The sequence below is a fragment of the Oncorhynchus clarkii genome, chromosome 15, assembly GCF_045791955.1.
Source record: "Oncorhynchus clarkii lewisi isolate Uvic-CL-2024 chromosome 15, UVic_Ocla_1.0, whole genome shotgun sequence".
Lineage (NCBI taxonomy): Eukaryota > Metazoa > Chordata > Actinopteri > Salmoniformes > Salmonidae > Oncorhynchus > Oncorhynchus clarkii.
Window position 1 is genome coordinate 15174581 of NC_092161.1, and position 19647 is coordinate 15194227.

At 46.2% G+C, this 19647-nt stretch overlaps 1 protein-coding gene across 20 annotated transcripts in view; it reads right to left on the minus strand.

The window, feature by feature from the left end:
- The window catches only part of LOC139366938 (TRAF2 and NCK-interacting protein kinase-like), a 74175-nt gene that overhangs the window by 29955 nt on the left and 24573 nt on the right, over positions 1 to 19647 (minus strand). For 5 of the 20 annotated variants that reach the window (XM_071104705.1, XM_071104704.1, XM_071104709.1 and 2 more), the window contains exons 3-17: positions 14623 to 14679; positions 14385 to 14510; positions 14189 to 14299; positions 8883 to 8973; positions 8647 to 8777; positions 8488 to 8542; positions 8283 to 8361; positions 8039 to 8214; positions 7185 to 7251; positions 6856 to 7054; positions 6573 to 6701; positions 5524 to 5610; positions 2682 to 2873; positions 653 to 817; positions 67 to 312 (exon numbers count right to left, since the gene is read on the minus strand). In XM_071104705.1, coding sequence (XP_070960806.1) covers positions 67 to 312; positions 653 to 817; positions 2682 to 2873; positions 5524 to 5610; positions 6573 to 6701; positions 6856 to 7054; positions 7185 to 7251; positions 8039 to 8214; positions 8283 to 8361; positions 8488 to 8542; positions 8647 to 8777; positions 8883 to 8973; positions 14189 to 14299; positions 14385 to 14510; positions 14623 to 14679 — 1911 coding nt within the window. Of the gene's footprint in view, positions 1 to 66; positions 313 to 652; positions 818 to 2122; positions 2335 to 2681; positions 2874 to 5523; positions 5611 to 6572; positions 6702 to 6855; positions 7055 to 7184; positions 7252 to 8038; positions 8215 to 8282; positions 8362 to 8487; positions 8543 to 8646; positions 8778 to 8882; positions 8974 to 14188; positions 14300 to 14384; positions 14511 to 14622; positions 14680 to 19647 lie in introns of those variants that run through there. The other 15 variants (XM_071104722.1, XM_071104707.1, XM_071104717.1 and 12 more) reach the window with 7 other exon arrangements.

Below are 19647 nucleotides of genomic sequence, written 5' to 3' on the forward strand. Positions count from 1 at the left end.
GTAAAGGACACCAAAAGTTCAGACACATTGCATTCCAGACAGAAACAAAAACATTGTCATGCAGACCTTAGGAGGTAGGTCTAGGTCCGTTCGTAGCCAGGAGTTGCGGTCCAGTTTGTCGAGTGGGGGAGCGAGGCGGGAGAGAGGAATAGGAGAAGGGGTGTCTGAGGTTGGGTCAGAGTTCTGGCGGGGCATGGGGGGGCGGCCGGGGGAGGGGGACGGGGAGGGCGACAAGCCTGTGACCCCTGCAGGGTCATGGAGAGACTGGGACCCAGACAGACCATGGGACTTCACCTGTACCAGGTGGGCCATCTGACAATACCAGAACAGATCAGGACCAGATCAGGACCAGATCAGATCAGGACCAGAGGATGAGGTTTACATCAGGACCAGATCAGATCAGGACCAGAGGATGAGGTTTACATCAGGACCAGATCAGATCAGGACCAGAGGATGAGGTTTACATCAGGACCAGGCAGGTAGAGGAGCAGGTGTAGAGGTGGAAGAGAGGAAGGTGAGGAAAGGAAAGGAGGAAGGGAAGGTGGGGGAACAGGATGAGGAGGAGGGTGGAAGGGAGAGTTACTCAGAGTGAAAAAACAAGCATCAAAAAGGGTAAACATGCACATCCACTTTTCCAGTCTCTCACACACACCTGTGGTTCTGTAGAGCGGTGCATGGGTGGTGTTCGGGCCTGCTGAATGCCCCCGCTGCTGAAGGACTCGGATCGGGGAGGCAGGGATGGGTCGGAAATACGGTTGGACACTTTATGATGCAGACCTGGAGAACTCTGTCTGTTCAGCTTGGAACGCTCCTCCACCTGACACACAGACACAGTTAGAGCACACTCATTTATACTGGCAGTCAGTGACAGATTATCAATGCATGTATGTGTGATGTGTGTCAAACCGGCAGTTTCCCTTATTACCATGGAGGAGAAGCCATGTACAGCAGAGACCACAGAGACAGACCTGGCTACAGTGTGCCTTTTTTTGCATGTGTGTGTGTGTGTGTGTGGGGAGGGGGGGGGGGGGGGTGCCAATGGGAAGCAGATACACCCATGTGGGTTTAGACAGATATAGCTGTCCTACATCAGCTCACAGTGGCCACTGTGGGGCAAGCAGGATATGTGTGTGTGGCTTGGATATAGGCTAAATCAGGAGCTGGAGTGTGTCCCTAAGAACATGGAGCCTATGTATAAAGCAGACTAAAACAGTTTGACTGACAGAGTCTGACTTCTAAAGGAAGAGAGAGATGTATAACCATTCTAAAAAAAACAAGGCACCATCTAGAATGTAGAGAGAAAAGAAAGCTGTTCTCGAACTTTCCAGACACCATTCTAAAAAAACACCAGTAACATAGAACCATCCAGCCACCATTCTAGAACCATCCAACCACCATTCTAGAACCATCCAGCCACCATTCTAGAACCATCCAGCCACCATTCTAGAACCATCCAGCCACCATTCTAGAACCATCCAGCCACCATTCTAGAACCATCCAGCCACCATTCTAGAACCATCCAGCCACCATTCTAGATCTATCCAGCCACCATTCTAGAAACACCCAGCCACCATTCTAGAACTCTCTAGCAACTACTCTAGAACATAGAACATTCCAGCAAGGGTTCTTTCAGGAGTCCGTTCCCTGGTGTAAGGGAAGAGAAAATTGTTAATAAGGAAAGGAGAGTCCCGTTCAGAAGAAAGGAGGGATGGGAGAGAGAAAGAGAGCTCCACAGACACACCAGCCAAGGGTTAAAGGTTAGGGTTAGTCCACCTCTGAAGAGAGAGAGGGAGGAAGTGTCTCAGAAACACTGGAAGTTGGTGTCTCCCTCACTGACCCATCGACCTGGACACCTCCCCCTCAACTCCTGAACTTCTCCCTCAGGGCTCTTCCTTCTGGCCTCAGGGCATGATTGGATGAAAGGAGTCAGGGGCGGGATCAGGGGCGAAGGACACACGTATGCACGGAAAGGTCACAATTTTGCCTTCAGATTGAAGAAGCCTCTCCCTGGAGGGACTTGATTGGGCAGGGTAGGAGGGGGGACGGGAGCAGGGGGTGTAAACCAGGGAGCAGGAGGAGTGCTAGGCTGGCATCTCGAGGCTGGCTACTCGAGGCTGGCAACTCGAGGCTGGCTACTCGAGGCTGGCAACTCGAGGCTGGCAACTCGAGGCTGGCAACTCGAGGCTGGCTACTCGAGGCTGGCAACTCGAGGCTGGCAACTCGAGGCTGGCAACTCGAGGCTGGCTACTCGAGGCTGGCTACTCGAGGCTGGTTAAAGGACTGGTGCTTAATGGGAGGAATATGAGGTGAGCTACTCTGGGTTTGACGCAGTACCTAGAGACAGAACATCACAATGTCACTGAACACATCAAACACATATAGCTATGTGGGGACACACACACACATATATTACTGTTGAAGAACCTGAAAAAAACAAACACAGCAACAGAAGGTCTGTTCATGATGGAGACACTGTGTTTTGGAAAAAGAGAGAAACATTTTGATATATCTTATAGTCCAGACATAGCAATGATACAGGGCTCACATTCTTCAGAAAACTTCACGCCTGAGAGGAGAGAGATCATTGTAGGAAACATAATATACTGTTGGTGTATAACCAAATATACTGAACACATCTATAAGCGTTGTGTGTGTGGTGTGTGTGTGCGTGCGAACAGTACCTCCTTGGCCCAGGCAGGTTTGTCGTTATTAGGGGCTGTGTCTTTGTAGTGATACAGCTGTTTCTTGTCTTGTGGCCGTGGCTCCTGCTGCTGCTGCTGCTGTAAGGACACCAGGTAGGCTCTCTCCTGCTGCAGCTGTCTCTGGAGACGCTCAGCCTGATGCTGCTCCTCCATCTGCTTACGCTTGTACTCCTGTAGATGCACGCAGATGGTTTACACAGGAAACAAATGCACAAACACAAAGTACACTCCATGGTCAAAAGTATGGACACCTGCGTGTCGAACATCTCATTCCAAAATCATGGGCATTAATATGGAGTTGGTCCCCACTTTGCTGCTATAACAGCCTCCACTCTCCTGGGAAGGCTTTCCACTAGATGTTGGAACATTGCTGCTATAACAGCCTCCACTCTCCTGGGAAGGCTTTCCACTAGATGTTGGAACATTGCTGCTATAACAGCCTCCACTCTCCTGGGAAGGCTTTCCACTAGATGTTGGAACATTGCTTCCATTCAGCTACAAGAGCATCAGTGAGGTCGGGCACTGATGTTGGGTGATTAGGTCTAACTTGCAGTCAGCGTTCCAATTCATCCCAAAGGTGTTCGATGGGGTTGAAGTCAGGGCTCTGCGTAGGCCAGTCAAGTTCTTCTACAAACCATTACTGTATGGACCTCGCTTTGTGCACAGGGGCATTGTCATGCTGAAACAGGAAAGGGCCTTCCCCAAACTGTTACCACAAAGTTGGAAGCACAGAATCATCCAGAATGTCTTTGTATGCTGTAGCGTTAAAATCACTGGAACTAAGGGGCCTAGCCCCAGACCATTATTCCTCCTCCACCAAACTTTGCAGTTGGTACTATGTATGGTGATCTTCACAATAACAGCACTTACAGTTGACCGGGGCAACTCTAGCAGGTCAGAAATGTAACAAACTGACCTGTTGGAAAGGTGGCATCCTATGACGGTGCTACGATGAAGTCACTGAGCTCTTCAGTAAGGCCATTCTACTGCCAATGTTTGTTTATGGAGATTGCATGGTGGTGTGCTCAATTACAGTTGAAGTCGGAAGTTTACATACACTTAGAGTCATTAAAACTCATTTTTCAACCACTCCACAAATTTCTTGTTAACAAACTATAGTTTTGGCAAGTCGGTTAGGAAACCTACTTTGTGCATGACACAAGTCATTTTTCCAAGAATTGTTTACAGACAGATTATTTCACTTATAATTCACTGTATCACAATTCCAGTGGGCCAGGAGTTTCCATACACTAAGTTGACTGTGCCTTTAAACAGCTTGGAAAATTCCAGAAAATTATGTCATGGCTTTAGAAGATTAGGCTAATTGACATAATATGAGTCAATTGGAGGTATACCTGTGGATGTATTTCAAGGCCTACATTCAAACTCTGTGCCTCTTTGCTTGATATCATGGGAAAATCAAAAATCAGCCAAGCCTTCAGAAAAAAATGGAGACCTCCACAAGTCTGGTTCATCCTTGGGAGCAATTTCCAAACACCTGAAGGTACCACGTTCATCTGTACAAACAATAGTACGCAAGTATAAACACCATGGGACCACGCAGCCGTCATACCGCTCAGGAAGGAGACGCGTTCTGTCTCCTAGAGATGAACATACTTTGGTGCGAAAAGTGCAAATGAGTCCCAGAACAACAGCAAAGGACCTTGTAAAGATGCTGGAGGAAACAGGTACAAAAGTATCTATATCCACAGTAAAACCAGTCCTATATCAACATACCTGAAAGGCCGCTCAGCAAGGAAGAAGCCACTGCTCCAAAACCGCCATAAAAAAAGCCTGACTACGGTTTGCAACTGCATATGGGGACAAAGATCGTACTTTTTGGAGAAATGTCCTCTGGTTTGATGAAACAAAAATAGAACTGGTTGGCCATAATGACCATCGTTATGTTTGGAGGAAAAAGGAGGATGGTTGCAAGCTGAAGAACACCATCCCAACTGTGAAGCACAGGGGTGGCAGCATCATGTTGTGGGGGTGCTTTGCTGCAGGAGGGACTGGTGCACTTCACAAAATAGGTGGTATCATGAGGGAGGAAAATTATGTGGATATATTGAAGCAACATCTCAAGACATCAGTCAGGAAGTTAAAGCTTGGTCGCAAATGGGTCTTCCAAATGGACAATGACCCAAAGCACACTTCCAAAGTTGTGGCAAAATGGCTTAAGGACAACAAAGTCAAGGTATTGGAGTAGCCATCACAAAGCCCTGACCTCAATCCTATAGAAAATGTGTGGGCAGAACTGAAAAGCGTGAGCGAGCAAGGAGGCCTACAAACCTGACTCAGTTACACCAGCTCTGTCAGGAGGAATGGGCCAACATTCACCCAGAATCTCGTGGAAGGCTACCCGAAACGCTTGACCCAAGTTAAACAATTTAAAGTCAATGCTACCAAATACTAATTGAGTATGTAAACTTCTGACCCACTGGGAATGTGATGAAATAAATAAAAGCTTAAATAAATCATTTTCTCTACTATTAATCCGACATTTTACATTCTTAAAATAAAGTGGTGATCTTAACTGACCAAAGACAGGGAATTTTGACTAGGATTAAATATCAGGAATAGTGAAAAACTGAGTTTAAATGTATTTGGCTTAGGTGTATGTAAACTTCCGACTTCAACTGTATTTACACCTGTCAGCAATGGATGTGTCTGAAATAGACGAATCCACTCATTTGAAGGCGTGTCCACATACTTTTGTATATATAGTGTATATGCTTGTGCAACAAGAGAGATAAGGGGTTGTTGTGGATAGGTGATAGGCTGAGGACTCGGGGGTGAGAGGTCAAGGGTGAGAGGTTACCATCAATAGAGCCTGCTCCTGGAGTAGTTGTTGCTGTAGAATCTCCAGCTGTCTTTGCTCCTCCTCCAACTGCCTACGGATATACTCCTACCCAATCACAGGCCAGACAGCCAGGAGATCAGCCAATCAGAGCCCAGAGCAGCCAGGTGAGTGATCAGAGCAGTCAACGGAGACAGAAAGGAGGTGACGAGGAGGAGAAAGGGGGTGAAAGGAGTTGAGGAGGTGAAAGGGGGTGATGAGAAGGAGGTGATGAGAAAGGGGGTGATGAGGAGAAGAAAGGGGGTGAGGAGGAGGAGGAGAAAGGGGGTAAGGAGGAGGAGGAGAAAGGGGGTGAGGAGGAGGAGGAGAAAGGGGGTGAGGAGGAGAAGGAGAAAGGGGTTGAGGAGGAGGAGGAGAAGAAAGGGGTTGAGGAGGAGACAGGGTTGAGGAGGAGAAGAAAGGGGGTGAGGAGGAGAAGAAGGGGGTGAGGAGGAGGAGGAGAAAGGGGGTGAGGAGAATAAAGGGGGTGATAAGGAGGAGGAGAAAGGGGGTGATGAGGAGGAGGAGAAAGGGGGTGATAAGGGGGTGAGAGGGAGTGAGAGAGAGAGTACAAGGACAGATTAAGGGAAATATGTTTTGAGAAAGAAACCAAAGTACGGATTAAAACCAAAATAGAAGCGAGATGGAGTGACATGACAGGAGGTGGAGAGAGGAAGGGATAAGGGAGGAAAGAGAGAGCGCAGTGATAAACAGATTCAGTCGAAGAAAAAGGCATAACCAAGAAAAGAGACTTGATGTATAGAACCACCCCAAGGTACTTAATATTGAATCAAGTGGGTAAGAGGAAAAAACATGTTTTATTAGAGAGTGAGTGTTAAACATCAGAGTGAAAGGGAAGCATTCATGAAGCAGAGTCATCCAGGCCCCAGACCCTAACTATTCCTGCCCTGGGACATAAAACCTAAATGTCAGTCTATGTCTGGTCTGCAACAGAGCTGTGGCAGACTGGGGTGATTCCTGGTCAATGAGTTAGTGTGTGTAAAAGAGCGAGAGAGATAAGTGAGAGTTACCTGTGTGTGTACCTGTTCTCTCTCTGCGTGCCTCCTCTCCTCATCTCTCCGTAGTTGTTCCATCTCTTCATAGCGTCTCCTCTGTTCTCTCTCCTGTTGCTTCCTCATCTCACGCTCCCTACGCTGTTGCTGTTAGACAAAGAGTGTGAGGGAGAGAGAGCGTCATAGCTGTCACCAGATATGTCATTGAGCCGAGCTGGAAAATGCAATGTGAACAGAAACCATCTGAAGCAGAAAAGTTGTGTTCAGGTGGGCATGATGGAGTGAAAAGCATGCAGTCTACCTCCTCCAGTCTCCTCCTCTGCTCTTTCTGCTCCTCTATGCGTTTCTGTCGCTCTGCCAACAGGAGACGTTTGTGTTCCTCGTTCTGCTGTTGCTCCAACTGCTGCCTCCGCAGAGCCTCAGAACGCTCCTTATTGGCCAGCTGCAGCCGCAGGAAGTCCCGCCTTAACGTCGACTCTCCAGGGACGTTGATGATGGAGCTGGACAAGGACCAATCAGAGGAGAGATAGGAGAGGGAGGGTTTATGAGTGGAAATCTCTCTCCTACACATTTGGAGGCAAATACACACGCAAACACTAGTGTATGTACGCACAAGCACACACACCCTACCTTGGCTCCCCCATGTCCCGTTCCTCCTCCTCTTCCTCACTGCCACTGTACTCATACTCTGTTTCATCTGCAGCACACACACATCAACCAGTTACACACACACATCAACCAGTTACACACACACATCACCAGTTACACACACACATCAACCAGTTACACACACACATCACCAGTTACACACACACATCAACCAGTTACACACACACATCACCAGTTACACACACACATCAACCAGTTACACACACACATCACCAGTTACACACACACATCAACCAGTTACACACACACACACACACACACACACACACACACACACACACATCAACCAGTTACACACACACATCAACCAGTTACACACACACACACACACACACACACACACACACACACACACACACACACACACACACACACACACACACACATCAACCAGTTACACACACACACATCAACCAGTTACACACACACATCAACCAGTTACACACACACATCACCAGTTACACACACACATCAACCAGTTACACACACACATCACCAGTTACACACACACATCAACCAGTTACACACACACATCACCAGTTACACACACACATCAACCAGTTACACACACACACACACACACACACACACACACACACACACACACACACACACACACACACACACACACCAACCAGTTACACACACACACACACACACACACACACACACACACCATCCAGTTGGATCTGAACCTTCTTGTTTTCTTTTGGCCGACTTTTCTTCAGCTGGATGCAGGTGTGTGTGTGTGTGTGTGTGTGTGTGTGTGTGTGTGCACATATGTGCTTGTGTGTGTCTGTTGCGGTCAGTCTCACCCCTCTCTCCACGTTTCTTCTTGGTTCTGTCGATATGGTCCTTCAGTTGGATGCGGACCTGTCGTTCGTTAGGCAGCTCTCTGATGAAGGGGTGCTTCAACAACTGTTCTGTGCTGGGTCTCTGACCATGACTCTTCACCAAGCAACTCTCAATGAACGACTGAAACTTCTTAGACCTGAACACACACAGAGACAACACAGTTAGTGTGTGTGTGTGTGTGTGTATGTGCATGTGATAACTCACCACTTCTTAGACTTGAGTCTGGGGGCGGGGTTTCTGGGGATGAGGAAGAGAGCTCTCATTGGGTGCATGTCACACAGTGCTGCAGAGAGGGAGAGAAAGGGTTAACAAACCATGATACCTCCAACCATTGCACACAACGTCTGATAGTGTGTTATGCCACTGTTGTGCCAGCCTACGTTGTGTTGTGGTAGGCACTGGTACTTACGCGGTGCTCCTTCTGCCATCTCTATAGCCGTAATACCCAGAGACCACAGGTCACTCTGAAAGACACAGAGAGAGACAGAGAGGAGTTAGGAGGGATTGAGATGACCAGGGAAAATACACTAAACCCACAAACAGACATACACACAGCCTACTGTGGTACCTTGAAGTCGTAGGTGGCCTCAGGGTTCTCGTCGCAGGCAATGACTTCAGGAGCCATCCAATATGGCGTCCCTATAAACGTGTTCCTCCTCCCCACCGTACGGTCCAACTGGGCACTCACTCCAAAGTCCACTGGAACACACACACACACACACACACACACACACACACACGTGAAACATTTTGATCTGTCCGTCCGCCAGTCTGTCTGTTTTCCTGTTTGTCTGTGTGTCTCACCCAGTTTGACCTCTGCGTTCTCTGTCAGCAGGACGTTCTGACCCTTGATGTCTCTGTGGATGACCTTGTGTTGGTGGAGATGGGTCAGACCCTAGAGAGAGAGAGAGAGAGAGAGAGAGAGAGAGAGAGAGAGAGAGAGAGAGAGAGAGAGATTACTGTTGGTTATTATAAGGCACACTCCACACACAGAAATGCGTACAAGGCTCTCCCTCCATTTGGCAAATCTGACCATAATTCTATCATCCCAATTCCTACTCACAAGCAAAAACAACAGCAGGAAGCACCAGTGACTCAGTCAATAAAAAAGTGGTCAGATGAAGCAGATGCTAAGCTACATAACAGTTTTGCTAGCACAGACTGGAACATGTTCTGGGATTCTTCCCATGGTACACCACTTCAGTCACTGGCTTCATCAAAAAGTGCATTGATGACGTTGTCCCCACAGTGACCGTACGTACATACCCCAACCAGAAGCCATGGATTACAGGCAACATCCGCCCTGAGCTAAAGGATAGAGCTGCCGCTTTCAAGGAGCGGGACTCTAACCCTGAAGCTTAAAAGAAATCCTGCTATGACCTCCGACGAACCATCAAACAGGCAAAGCATCAATACAGGACGAAGTTCAAATCGTACTACACCGGCTCAGACACTCGTCTAATGTGGCAGGGCTTGCAAACCATTACAGACTACAAAGGAAAGCACAGCCGCGAGCTGCCCAGTGACACGAGCCTACCAGGCGAGCTAAATAACTTCTATGCTCGCTTCGAGGCAAGTAACACTGAAACATGCATGATCAGCTGTCTGGACGACAATGTGATCACGCTCTCCGTAGCCGATGTGAGTAAGACCTGACTGTGCTGCTGCTCCAGTTTCAACTGTTCTGCCTTATTATTATTCGACCATGCTGGTCATTTATGAACATTTGAACATCTTGACCATGTTTTGTTATAATCTCCACCCGGCACAGCCAGAAGAGGACTGGCCACCCCACATAGCCTGGTTCCTCTCTAGGTTTCTTCCTAGGTTTTGGCCTTTCTAGGGAGTTTTTCCTAGCCACCGTGCTTCTACACCTGCATTGCTTGCTGTTTGGGGTTTTAGGCTGGGTTTCTGTACAGCACTTTGAGATATCAGCTGATGTACGAAGGGCTATATAAATAAATTTGATTTGATTTGATTTAAACAGGTCAACATTCACAAGGCCGCAGGGCCAGACGGACTTCCAGGACGTGTACTCCGAGCATGCGCTGACCAACAAGTGTCTTCACTGCCATTTTCAACCTGTTCCTAGCTGAGTCTGTAATACCAACACGTTTCAAGCAGACCACCATGGTCCCTGTGCCCAAGAACACTAAGGTAACCTGCCTAAATGACTACCGACCCGTAGCACTCATGGCTCACATCAACACCATTATCCCAGAAACCCTAGACCCACTCCAATTTGCATACCGCCCCAACAGATGATGCAATTTCTACTCCACACTGCCCTTTCCCACCTGGACAAAAGGAACACCTATGCAAGAAGGCTATTCCTTGACTACAGATCAGCGTTCAACACCAAAGTGCCCTCAAAGGTCATCACTATTCAATGTCAGCAGGTTTCATTCCAAATATGTTGATTGCATTAGTTTTAGATGTGGGGGAGTTAGAGAATGAGAGGTGAGAGGGTGACAAGGCAAGAAGGAACTTTTAGTCTATGCCATCAAAGGGAACATGAAATTTGACATCCCAATTAGGATCTGGCTAAAAATACTTGAATCAGTTATAGAACCCATTGGCCTTTATGGTTGTGAGGTCTGGGGTACGCTCACCAACCAAGAATTCACAAAATGGGACAAACACCATATTGAGACTCTGCATGCAGATTTCTGCAAAAAATATCCTCTGTGTACAACGTAAAACACCAAATAATGCTTGCAGAGCAGAATTAGGCCGATACTATGGGAGCAAGCTGTGCATATAGGGACAAACATAATACTGTACCACAAGAGGAAGATACACTTAGAGTGCATTTGCCATTCTGGTAAAATGCATTGTCTATTGTATAGAACAGGAAACCAAAGTAAGGCCATGAGAGCATAGGACAGCTGGACATACCAAGGTCAGAGGGACATACAAAGGAGGGGGTCAGCCAAATGACCAACGGATGGACTATAGACATATAAATAGTAATAAATACCGCTACAATAGGGCATATATTTTTAGGACATGAAGAGAAGAGACACAGTCTACTAGTCCTAATAAGGACATACATACCAAAGAACACACCAAGCTAAAACATAAGGGGCCCATAGCATAAGATGGGCATGTATTATTTTTGGTACATGAAGAGGTCCTGTCACCATTATAACTTGACTGAAAGCAGATATGGGCGTTATTGCGCGTGCACAAGCAGGAAGCACAGATTGAAAGATAATGGTGGCAGATGGACTGAGGGAAGTAACTTCATTTGCATGTGGGATGGACTCATATGTTGTATGTGTATAAAAACAGAGCCAGTGCTCTGGAAAAGGGTGTGTTCCGCGGACCATCTAGGCTTCTGATATGTTTGTATTAAAAGCCTATATTGAATTCACAAGTTCTTGTAAGTGTTATATTTTGTAACGATCCTCCACGACAATACCCTCTAATTATCAAAATCCAGAAAAGAGCTGTTCAATTCTACAACCACCTAAAAGGAAGTGATTCCCAAACCTACCATAACCTCCCAAACCTTCCACAAGCTGGCTGGATGGTTTACGGACATATTCAATCTCTCCCTATCCCAGTCTGCTGTCCCCAATTCAAGATGTCCATCATTGTTCCTGTACCCAAGAAAGCAAAGGTAACTGAACTAAATGACTATCGCCCCGTAGCACTCACTTCTGTCATCATGAAGTGCTTTGATAGGCTAGTTAAAGATCGTATCCCCTTACAATGACAGTCTACCACAGCCAAATCCGGACGACGCTGAGCCAATTGTGCACCGCCCGAACATCACCTTCACTCCGCTGATCCTCAACACTGGAGCACCACAAGGGATGCGTGCTCAGCCCCCTCCTGTACTCCCTGTTCACCCATGACTGTGTGGCCACGCACGCCTCCAACTCAATCATCAAGTTTGCAGACGACACAACAGTAGAGGGTCTGATTACCAAAACAGCAGAGGTAGCACACCCCTATCCACATCGACAGGACCGCAGTGGAGAAGGTGGAAAGCTTTGAGTTCCTTGGCGTAGACGGACAAACTGAATTGGTCCATCCACACAGACAGTGTAGTGAAGAAGGCGCAAAAGCTTCTCTTCAACCTCAGGAGGCTGAAGAAATTTGGCCTGTCACCTAAAACACTCAAACTTTTACAGATGCACAATTGAGAGCATCCTGTCAGGATGTATCACCGTCTGGTACGGCAACTGCACCACCCACAACCTCAGGGCTCTCCAGAGGGTGGTGCTGTCTTCCCAACGCACCATCGGGAGCACACTGCCTGCCCTCCAAGACACCTACAGCACCCGATGTCACAGGAAGGTCAAAAAGATTATCAAGGACATTAACCACCCGAGCCACTGCCTGTTCACCCTGCTATCATCCAGAAGGGAAGGTCAGTACAGGTGCATTAAAGCTGGGACTGAGAGACTGAAAAACAGCTTCTATCTCAAGGCCATCAGACTGTTAAATAGCCATCACTAGCTGGCTTCCACCCAGTTATGTAACCCTGCACCTTAGAGGCTGCTATAGACTTGGAATCACTGGCCACTTTAATAATGGAACACTAGTCACTTTAATAATGGAACACTAGTCACTTTAATAATGGAACACTAGTCATTAATAATGGAACACTAGTCACTTTAATAATGGAACACTAGTCACTTTAATAATGGAACACTAGTCACTTTAATGATGGAACACTAGTCACTAATAATGGAACACTAGTCACTTTAATAATGGAACACTAGTCACTTTAATAATGGAACACTAGTCACTTTAATAATGGAACACTGGTCACTTTAATAATGGAACACTGGCCACTTTAATAATGGAACACTAGTCACTTTAATAATGGAACACTAGTCACTTTAATAATGGAACACTGGCCACTTTAATAATGGAACACTAGTCACTTTAATAATGGAACACTAGTCACTTTAATAATGGAACACTGGCCACTTTAATAATGGAACACTAGTCACTTTAATAATGGAACACTAGTCACTTTAATAATGGAACACTGGCCACTTTAATAATGGAACACTGGCCACTTTAATAATGGAACACAATGTTTACATGCTGCTTTACTCATCTCATAAGTATATACTGTATTATATTCTACTGTATTTCAGTCAATGCCACTCTGACATTGCTCAATCTAATATTTATATATAATCCCATTATTTTAGATTAGTGTGTTGTGAATTGTTAGATACTGCTGCACTGGTTGAGCTAGGACACAAGCATTTCGCTATACCTGCAATAACACCTGCTAAATATGTGTATGTGACCAAAAAACTTGATTTGATAAAGCCATCACCTATAGAGGGATGAACATGGAGAAGAGTCCCTTAAGAAAGTTGGCCCCGGGGCTCTGTTCACAAACACAAACGGACCCCACAGAGCCCCAGGACAGCAACACAATTACACCCAACCAAATCATGAGAAAACCAAAAGAGAATTAGTTGACACAAGAATTAACAAAAAACTAAGCAAACTAGAATGCTTTTTGGCCCTTAACAGAGAGTACACAGTGGCAGAATACCTGACCACTGTGACTGACTCAAAATTAAGGAAAGCTTAGATTATGTACATGTAACAGTATAACTTTAGACCGTCCCCTCGCCCATACCCGGGCGCGAACCAGGGACCCTCTGCACACATCAACAACAGTCACCCACAAAGCACCGTTACACATCGCTCCACAAAAGCCACGGCCCTTGCAGAGCAAGGGGAACCACTACTTCAAGGTCTCAGAGCAAGTGATGTCACCGACGGCACCACCGCTAACTAGCTAGCCGTTTCACATCCGTTACATACAGACTCACTGAGCATAGCCTTGCTATTGAAAAAGGCCGCCGTAGGCAGACTTGGTTCTCAAGAGAAGACAGGCTATGTGCACACTGCCCACAAAATGAGGTGGAAACTGAGCTGCACTTCCTAACCTCCTGCCCAATGTATGACCATATTAGAGACACATATTTCCCTCAGATTACACATACCCACAAATAATTAGAATACAAATCCAGTTTTGATAAACTCTCATATCTACTGGGTGAAATTCCACAGTGTGCCATAACAGCAGCAAAATGTGTGACCTGTTGAATTTAACTGAATTCTACCCTGAGGATCTCTCGGCAGATGTAGGCAGTCCACTCCTCCTTCAGAGAGTTCCCCTTGGTGTTCTTAATCAGATCTGTCACCGAGCCTGCCCCACAGAACTCCATCACCAACTACAGAGACAGAGAGAGAGAGAGAGAGAGAGTGGGATTAACACACACCAAACTGAACAGCACTCACTCACACAGGCATACGTACCCATAGCTGGTCGTCGATGCCAGGAGGATTCTTCTTGACGAAGGCACCGTAATAGGTAGCAATGTTCCAATGATGGCTGTACTTCTTCAACATGTTGATCTCTGCTTTAATCTCCTCTTCCTCATCCTGGAACACACACACACACACCTTAGAGTGGTACACAAACACAGTCGACAGGATTTGGGATTTCTCAAATTAGTTTTGTGTTTTTCCGGTTTTGTGTGCGTCTGTGACTTACGCCAGTGACGTCCATAACTTTGATAGCGGCAAGCTGGCCAGTTTTGACATGGCGACCCTGAGAGTCAGAGACATAGAGAGAGACAGAGAGACAGAGACAGAGACAGAGACAGAGACAGAGACAGAGAGAGAGAGAGAGAGAGAGAGAGAGAGAGAGAGAGATGAGTATCTAAAATAAAGCAGTTTTACCAACAGTTCCATCATGTAACCGGTTTGTGTTTTAGTCCCAAAGCCACAGACTGTCACCCAGCTCTCAGCCTGAACAAGATGGCTGATTGACAGCAGGCCAGCACACACAGGACTGCTGCTGATGCCCACTGACAAGGCTCCATCTGTACACAGAGTGGACAAATCATTAGGAACACCTATTTCCATGACATAGCTTTCCCCTGGATTCACCTGGTCAGTCTATGATCTCTTTTTGATGTGTTGTTGATTTAACAAGTGACCTCAGTGTAGATGAAGGGGAGGAGACTGGTTAAACAAGGATCTTTAAGCCTTGAGACAATTGAGACATTGAATGCATACACAATCTGAGGTTGAATGGGCAAGACAAAATATTTAAGTGCCTTTGAACGGGGTATGGTAGTAGGTGCCAGGTGCACCCGGTTTGAGTGTGTAAAGAACTGCAATGCTGCTGGGATTTTCACACAGTTTCCTGTGTGTATCAAGAACTGTCCACCACCCAAAGGACATCCAGCCGAATTGACACATCTGTGGGAAGCATTAGAGTCAACATGGGCCAGAGTCCCTGTGGAATGCTTTCAACACCTTGTAGAGTCCATGCCCCAACGAATTGAGGCTGTTCTGAGTGCAAAAGGAGGTGCAACTCAATATAAGGAAGGTGTTCTTAATGTTTTGTACACATAATGTAGCAGAGGTAGCTCCAGTAGGGAAGTTAAATAATACCCAAAACAGCAAGATGTAACATAAGATGAGGATTGAGTCAGCATGTGTCTGTGTAGAGTGGAAGAACTCACACATCACTGCTGTAACACACACAGATAATACAGTATGTTTCTCAGTATTGCATCAGACACACTGACTGTATTTGACAGGCAGAGAAGCTGAACCAGACTGTTCTATCATTTCCCCTCTCTCCCCCCTTCTCTCTCGCTCTCTCACCACCACCTCCTCTCTCGCTCTCTCTCATCTCGTTCAGACATGCTGTGAGACAGCTGACGACCCACAACTCCATTCTCCCCTACCAGGCCGACACAGACACACACACAGACAGACACACAGACACACAGACACACAGACAGACAGACAGACAGACAGACAGACAGACAGACAGACAGACAGACAGACAGGACTCTGCTTGGTCCAGTTCTGTAGCTGACTGTCCTAAATGCTCTGGGCATACAGACTCACTCTCCCTAACACAACACCAGTGAAGCGAGGTCGCGAGCACGCACACGCACGCCAGAGAACAACACACTCTGAAACGGAAATGGAATGGCAGATATGCGGAAAGCCTATTACACACAGGAAGACAACACAAGATCAGGTGTAATTTCCTGGGAAGCTTGTAGCTTATGGTTCTGTGGGAGCAGATTGGATGACAACTCTACATCCTGAGAAGCCCTTCACACTCATAACTGTATACGGGGTGAAAAATGTGCAGATTTGGACACTGATAAGCTCCTAAATTGGAACGTAGTGGCTGTACAGTAACAAGCTCAGAGCTCTGTGTCTCCCCTTCACAGCTCTGTATGGGTTTCGACTGACAGCTGCTCTGAACTTGAGCACCGCACGTGACAAGAAGTTGCCCCCATTCCTCCTGCTAATAGGGCAATGTTTTTGCAAAAAAATAATAACGTCCGAGTGAGGGAGAGCTTTAAATTAAGAGGACTCGGTGTAGTTTGAAAGATGACTGTTTTGATGTCATACAAGCAAGCCAAAGGTCCATATCATAAAACTGGTGTAAAATACAGTGTCAACGCTATTGATCGCTATGCTTGATATGGAACAGTAACGGATGACGTAGCATTATACCCTGGGTTGTCCTGAACACAAGGAGCCTGTTTGTTGTATTGGGAAGAACATTTGATGCGGACCACCCATCTGAATGCCCTCATCACTCCATCCCATGTGCACCAAAATGACCATCTGCTTCTCTGAACTGCTTTGTGAAAGCCTAACACTAAGATTGTATGTTATCATTTAGATAGACATTTTGGCAATAGAATGATGCCCACCTGACCCAGATTGTGATTTTAAAAATGGACCGTTTTTAACACAACAGTAATTGTGTGATGGCGGAGATGCAGGACTGTGTTCCACACAAAACAACTAAAAAGTGTGCTCGCTCTAGTTCCTCAACGGCACAGTTAGGAGAACTCCAAGAGAACCTTATAGTTGAAGACTCTTCTTTGAGTCATAAAAGTGCATTGAAATGACTCAGGAACTTTACAAATGTGGGTGAGGTGTGAGGCCACTTGAAGACCCCAGTTAGACCTCTCACTCAAACCCTTGTACATTTTGGGGGTCTTATGTAATGTATTCTGGGTATTTTCAGATTTTGTTATCAACAAATGCGGTGAAAAGTACAGTAAATTCAACAGTGTGATGTTTGGATCCAGTCTAGTGTCAGATAAACGGTAGCGTCCTCACCTTCAGTCTAATAGCCTTGGTTATACTTTCCATATTTGTTCTGTAAGAAACATTTAAATCTAACCCTATCCATATAGGCTAAATCCCACAAATGTAAGGGGTTAAAACAAAAGATATGGAAATATACACTGAGTCTACAAAACATTAAGAACACCTTCCTAATATTTAGTTGCACCCCCTTTCACCCTCAGAACAGCCTCAATTTGTTGGGACATTGATTCTACAAGGTGTCTAAAGTGTGGCCCATGTTGACCCCAATGCTTCCCACAGTTGTGTCAAGTTGGCTGGATGTCCTTTGGATGGTGGGCCATTCTTGATACACACAGGAAACTGTTGAGCGTGAAAAAAACAGCAGCGTTTCAGTTTGACACACAAACCGGTGCGCCTGGCACCTACTACCCTACCCCGTTCAACACCACTTAGCTTTCGTCTTGCTCATTCACCCTCAATGGAACACATACACAATCTATGTCTCAAGGCTTTAAAATCTTTCTTTAATCCGTTTCCTCCACTTCCTCTACACTTATTGAAGTGTTTTTAACAAGTGAGGGATCATAGCTTTCACCTGGTGTCATGTCATGTCATGGAAAGAGCGGGTGTTCCTAATGTTTTGTCCACTCAGCGTAGAACAGATAAAACAATACTTGAAACATAGATATAGAAATAGATAAGAGAATGAATCTGATAGAATGACAATGAAGTGGTAAACAGAGACAAACATCCTTCCTACTGTGTGTGTGTGTGTGTGTGTGTGTGTGTGTGTGTGTGTGTGTGTGTGTGTGTGTGTGTGTGTGTGTGTGTGTGTGTGTGTGTGTGTGTGTGTGTGTGTGACCCCCCTGAGTACGGTTACCTGCTTCCCTTACTGACAAGAACCCACACGCCAGTCAGAGAGAGAGAGAGATAGAAGGGGCTATGAGGCCTACAAAACAACACTCTTCTAGTGAAAAGCTAGATAACATGGAAACAAACAAGCCAACATCTTCACACTAACCACCTATCGCTGCCTGACTCCCTGTACAGTCCCCTGTCAAGTCACTGGCAGAGAGAGTTCACTGCAACCACATGAACCTGAGCCTTATCCAAAAACAAACCCTAACTCCAACCCCTGGTGTTTTCAATAGGCTTGTTAGTTGGTTAGCCTAACTTACTTACCTAGCTACACTATATATACAAAAGTATGTGGACACGCCTTCAAATGAGGGGATATGGCTATTTCAGTCACACTGGTTGCTGACAATCGAGCACACAGCCATGCAATTTCCATAGACAAACATTGGCAGTAGAACGGGCTTACTGAAGAGCTCAGTAACTTTCAACGTGGCACCTTCATACCTTCAATACCACCTTTCCAACAAGTCAGTTCGTCAAATTTCTGTCCTGTTAGAGCTGCCCCGGTCAACTGTCAACTGTAAGTGCTGTTGAGAAGGGAAAATGTCTAGGAGCAACAATGGCTCAGCCACAAAGTGGTAGGCCACACAAGCTCACAGCGCGTAAAAATCTTCTGTCCTTGGTTGCAACACTCACTACCGAGTTCCAAACTGCCCCTGGAAGGAACATTAGCACAATAACTGTTCGTAGGAGATTCATGAAATGGGTTTCCATGGCCGAGCAGTCGCACACAAGCCTAAGATCACCATGTGCAATGGCAAGCGTCGGTTGGAGTGGTGTAAAGCTCGCCGCCATTGGAGCAGTGGAAATGCCGTTTTCACTTCACCATCTGGCAGTCCAACTGATGAATCTGGGTTTGGCAGACGCCAGGAGAATGCTACCTGCCCAATGCATAGTGCCAACTGTAAAGTTTGGTGGAGGAGGAATAATGGTCTGGGGCTATTTTTTATGGTTCAGGCCCCTTGGTTCCAGTGAAGGGAAATGTTAACACTACAGCATACAATGACATTCTAGATAATTCTGTGTTTCCAACTTTGTGGCAAAAGTTTGGGGAAGGCCCTTTCCTGTTTCAGCATGACAATGCCCCCATGCACAAAGCAAGGCCCATACAGAAATTATATGTCGACATCGGTGTGGAAGAACTTGACTGGCCTGCACAGAGCCCTGACCTCAACCCCATCGAACACCTTTGGGATGAATTGGAATCACCCATCATTAGTGCCCGAACTCACTAATGCTCATGGTTGAATGGAAGCAAGTCCTGGCAGCAATGTTCCAACATCTAGTGGAAAGATTTCCCTGACGAGTGGAGGCTGTGATAGCAGCGGGAGGGGGGGGGGGGGGGGGGGGGCTGCCAACTAATAACAACATATTTAGTTTTTCAGAATTGATTTGCCCTCAGTCAGTTTATGAAATATTGAACATCTAATTCTGACGTAAGACTCCAGAATCCTGGATAAATGATATACACTACCGGTCTAAAGTTTTAGAACACCTACTCATTCAATGTTTTCTTTATTTT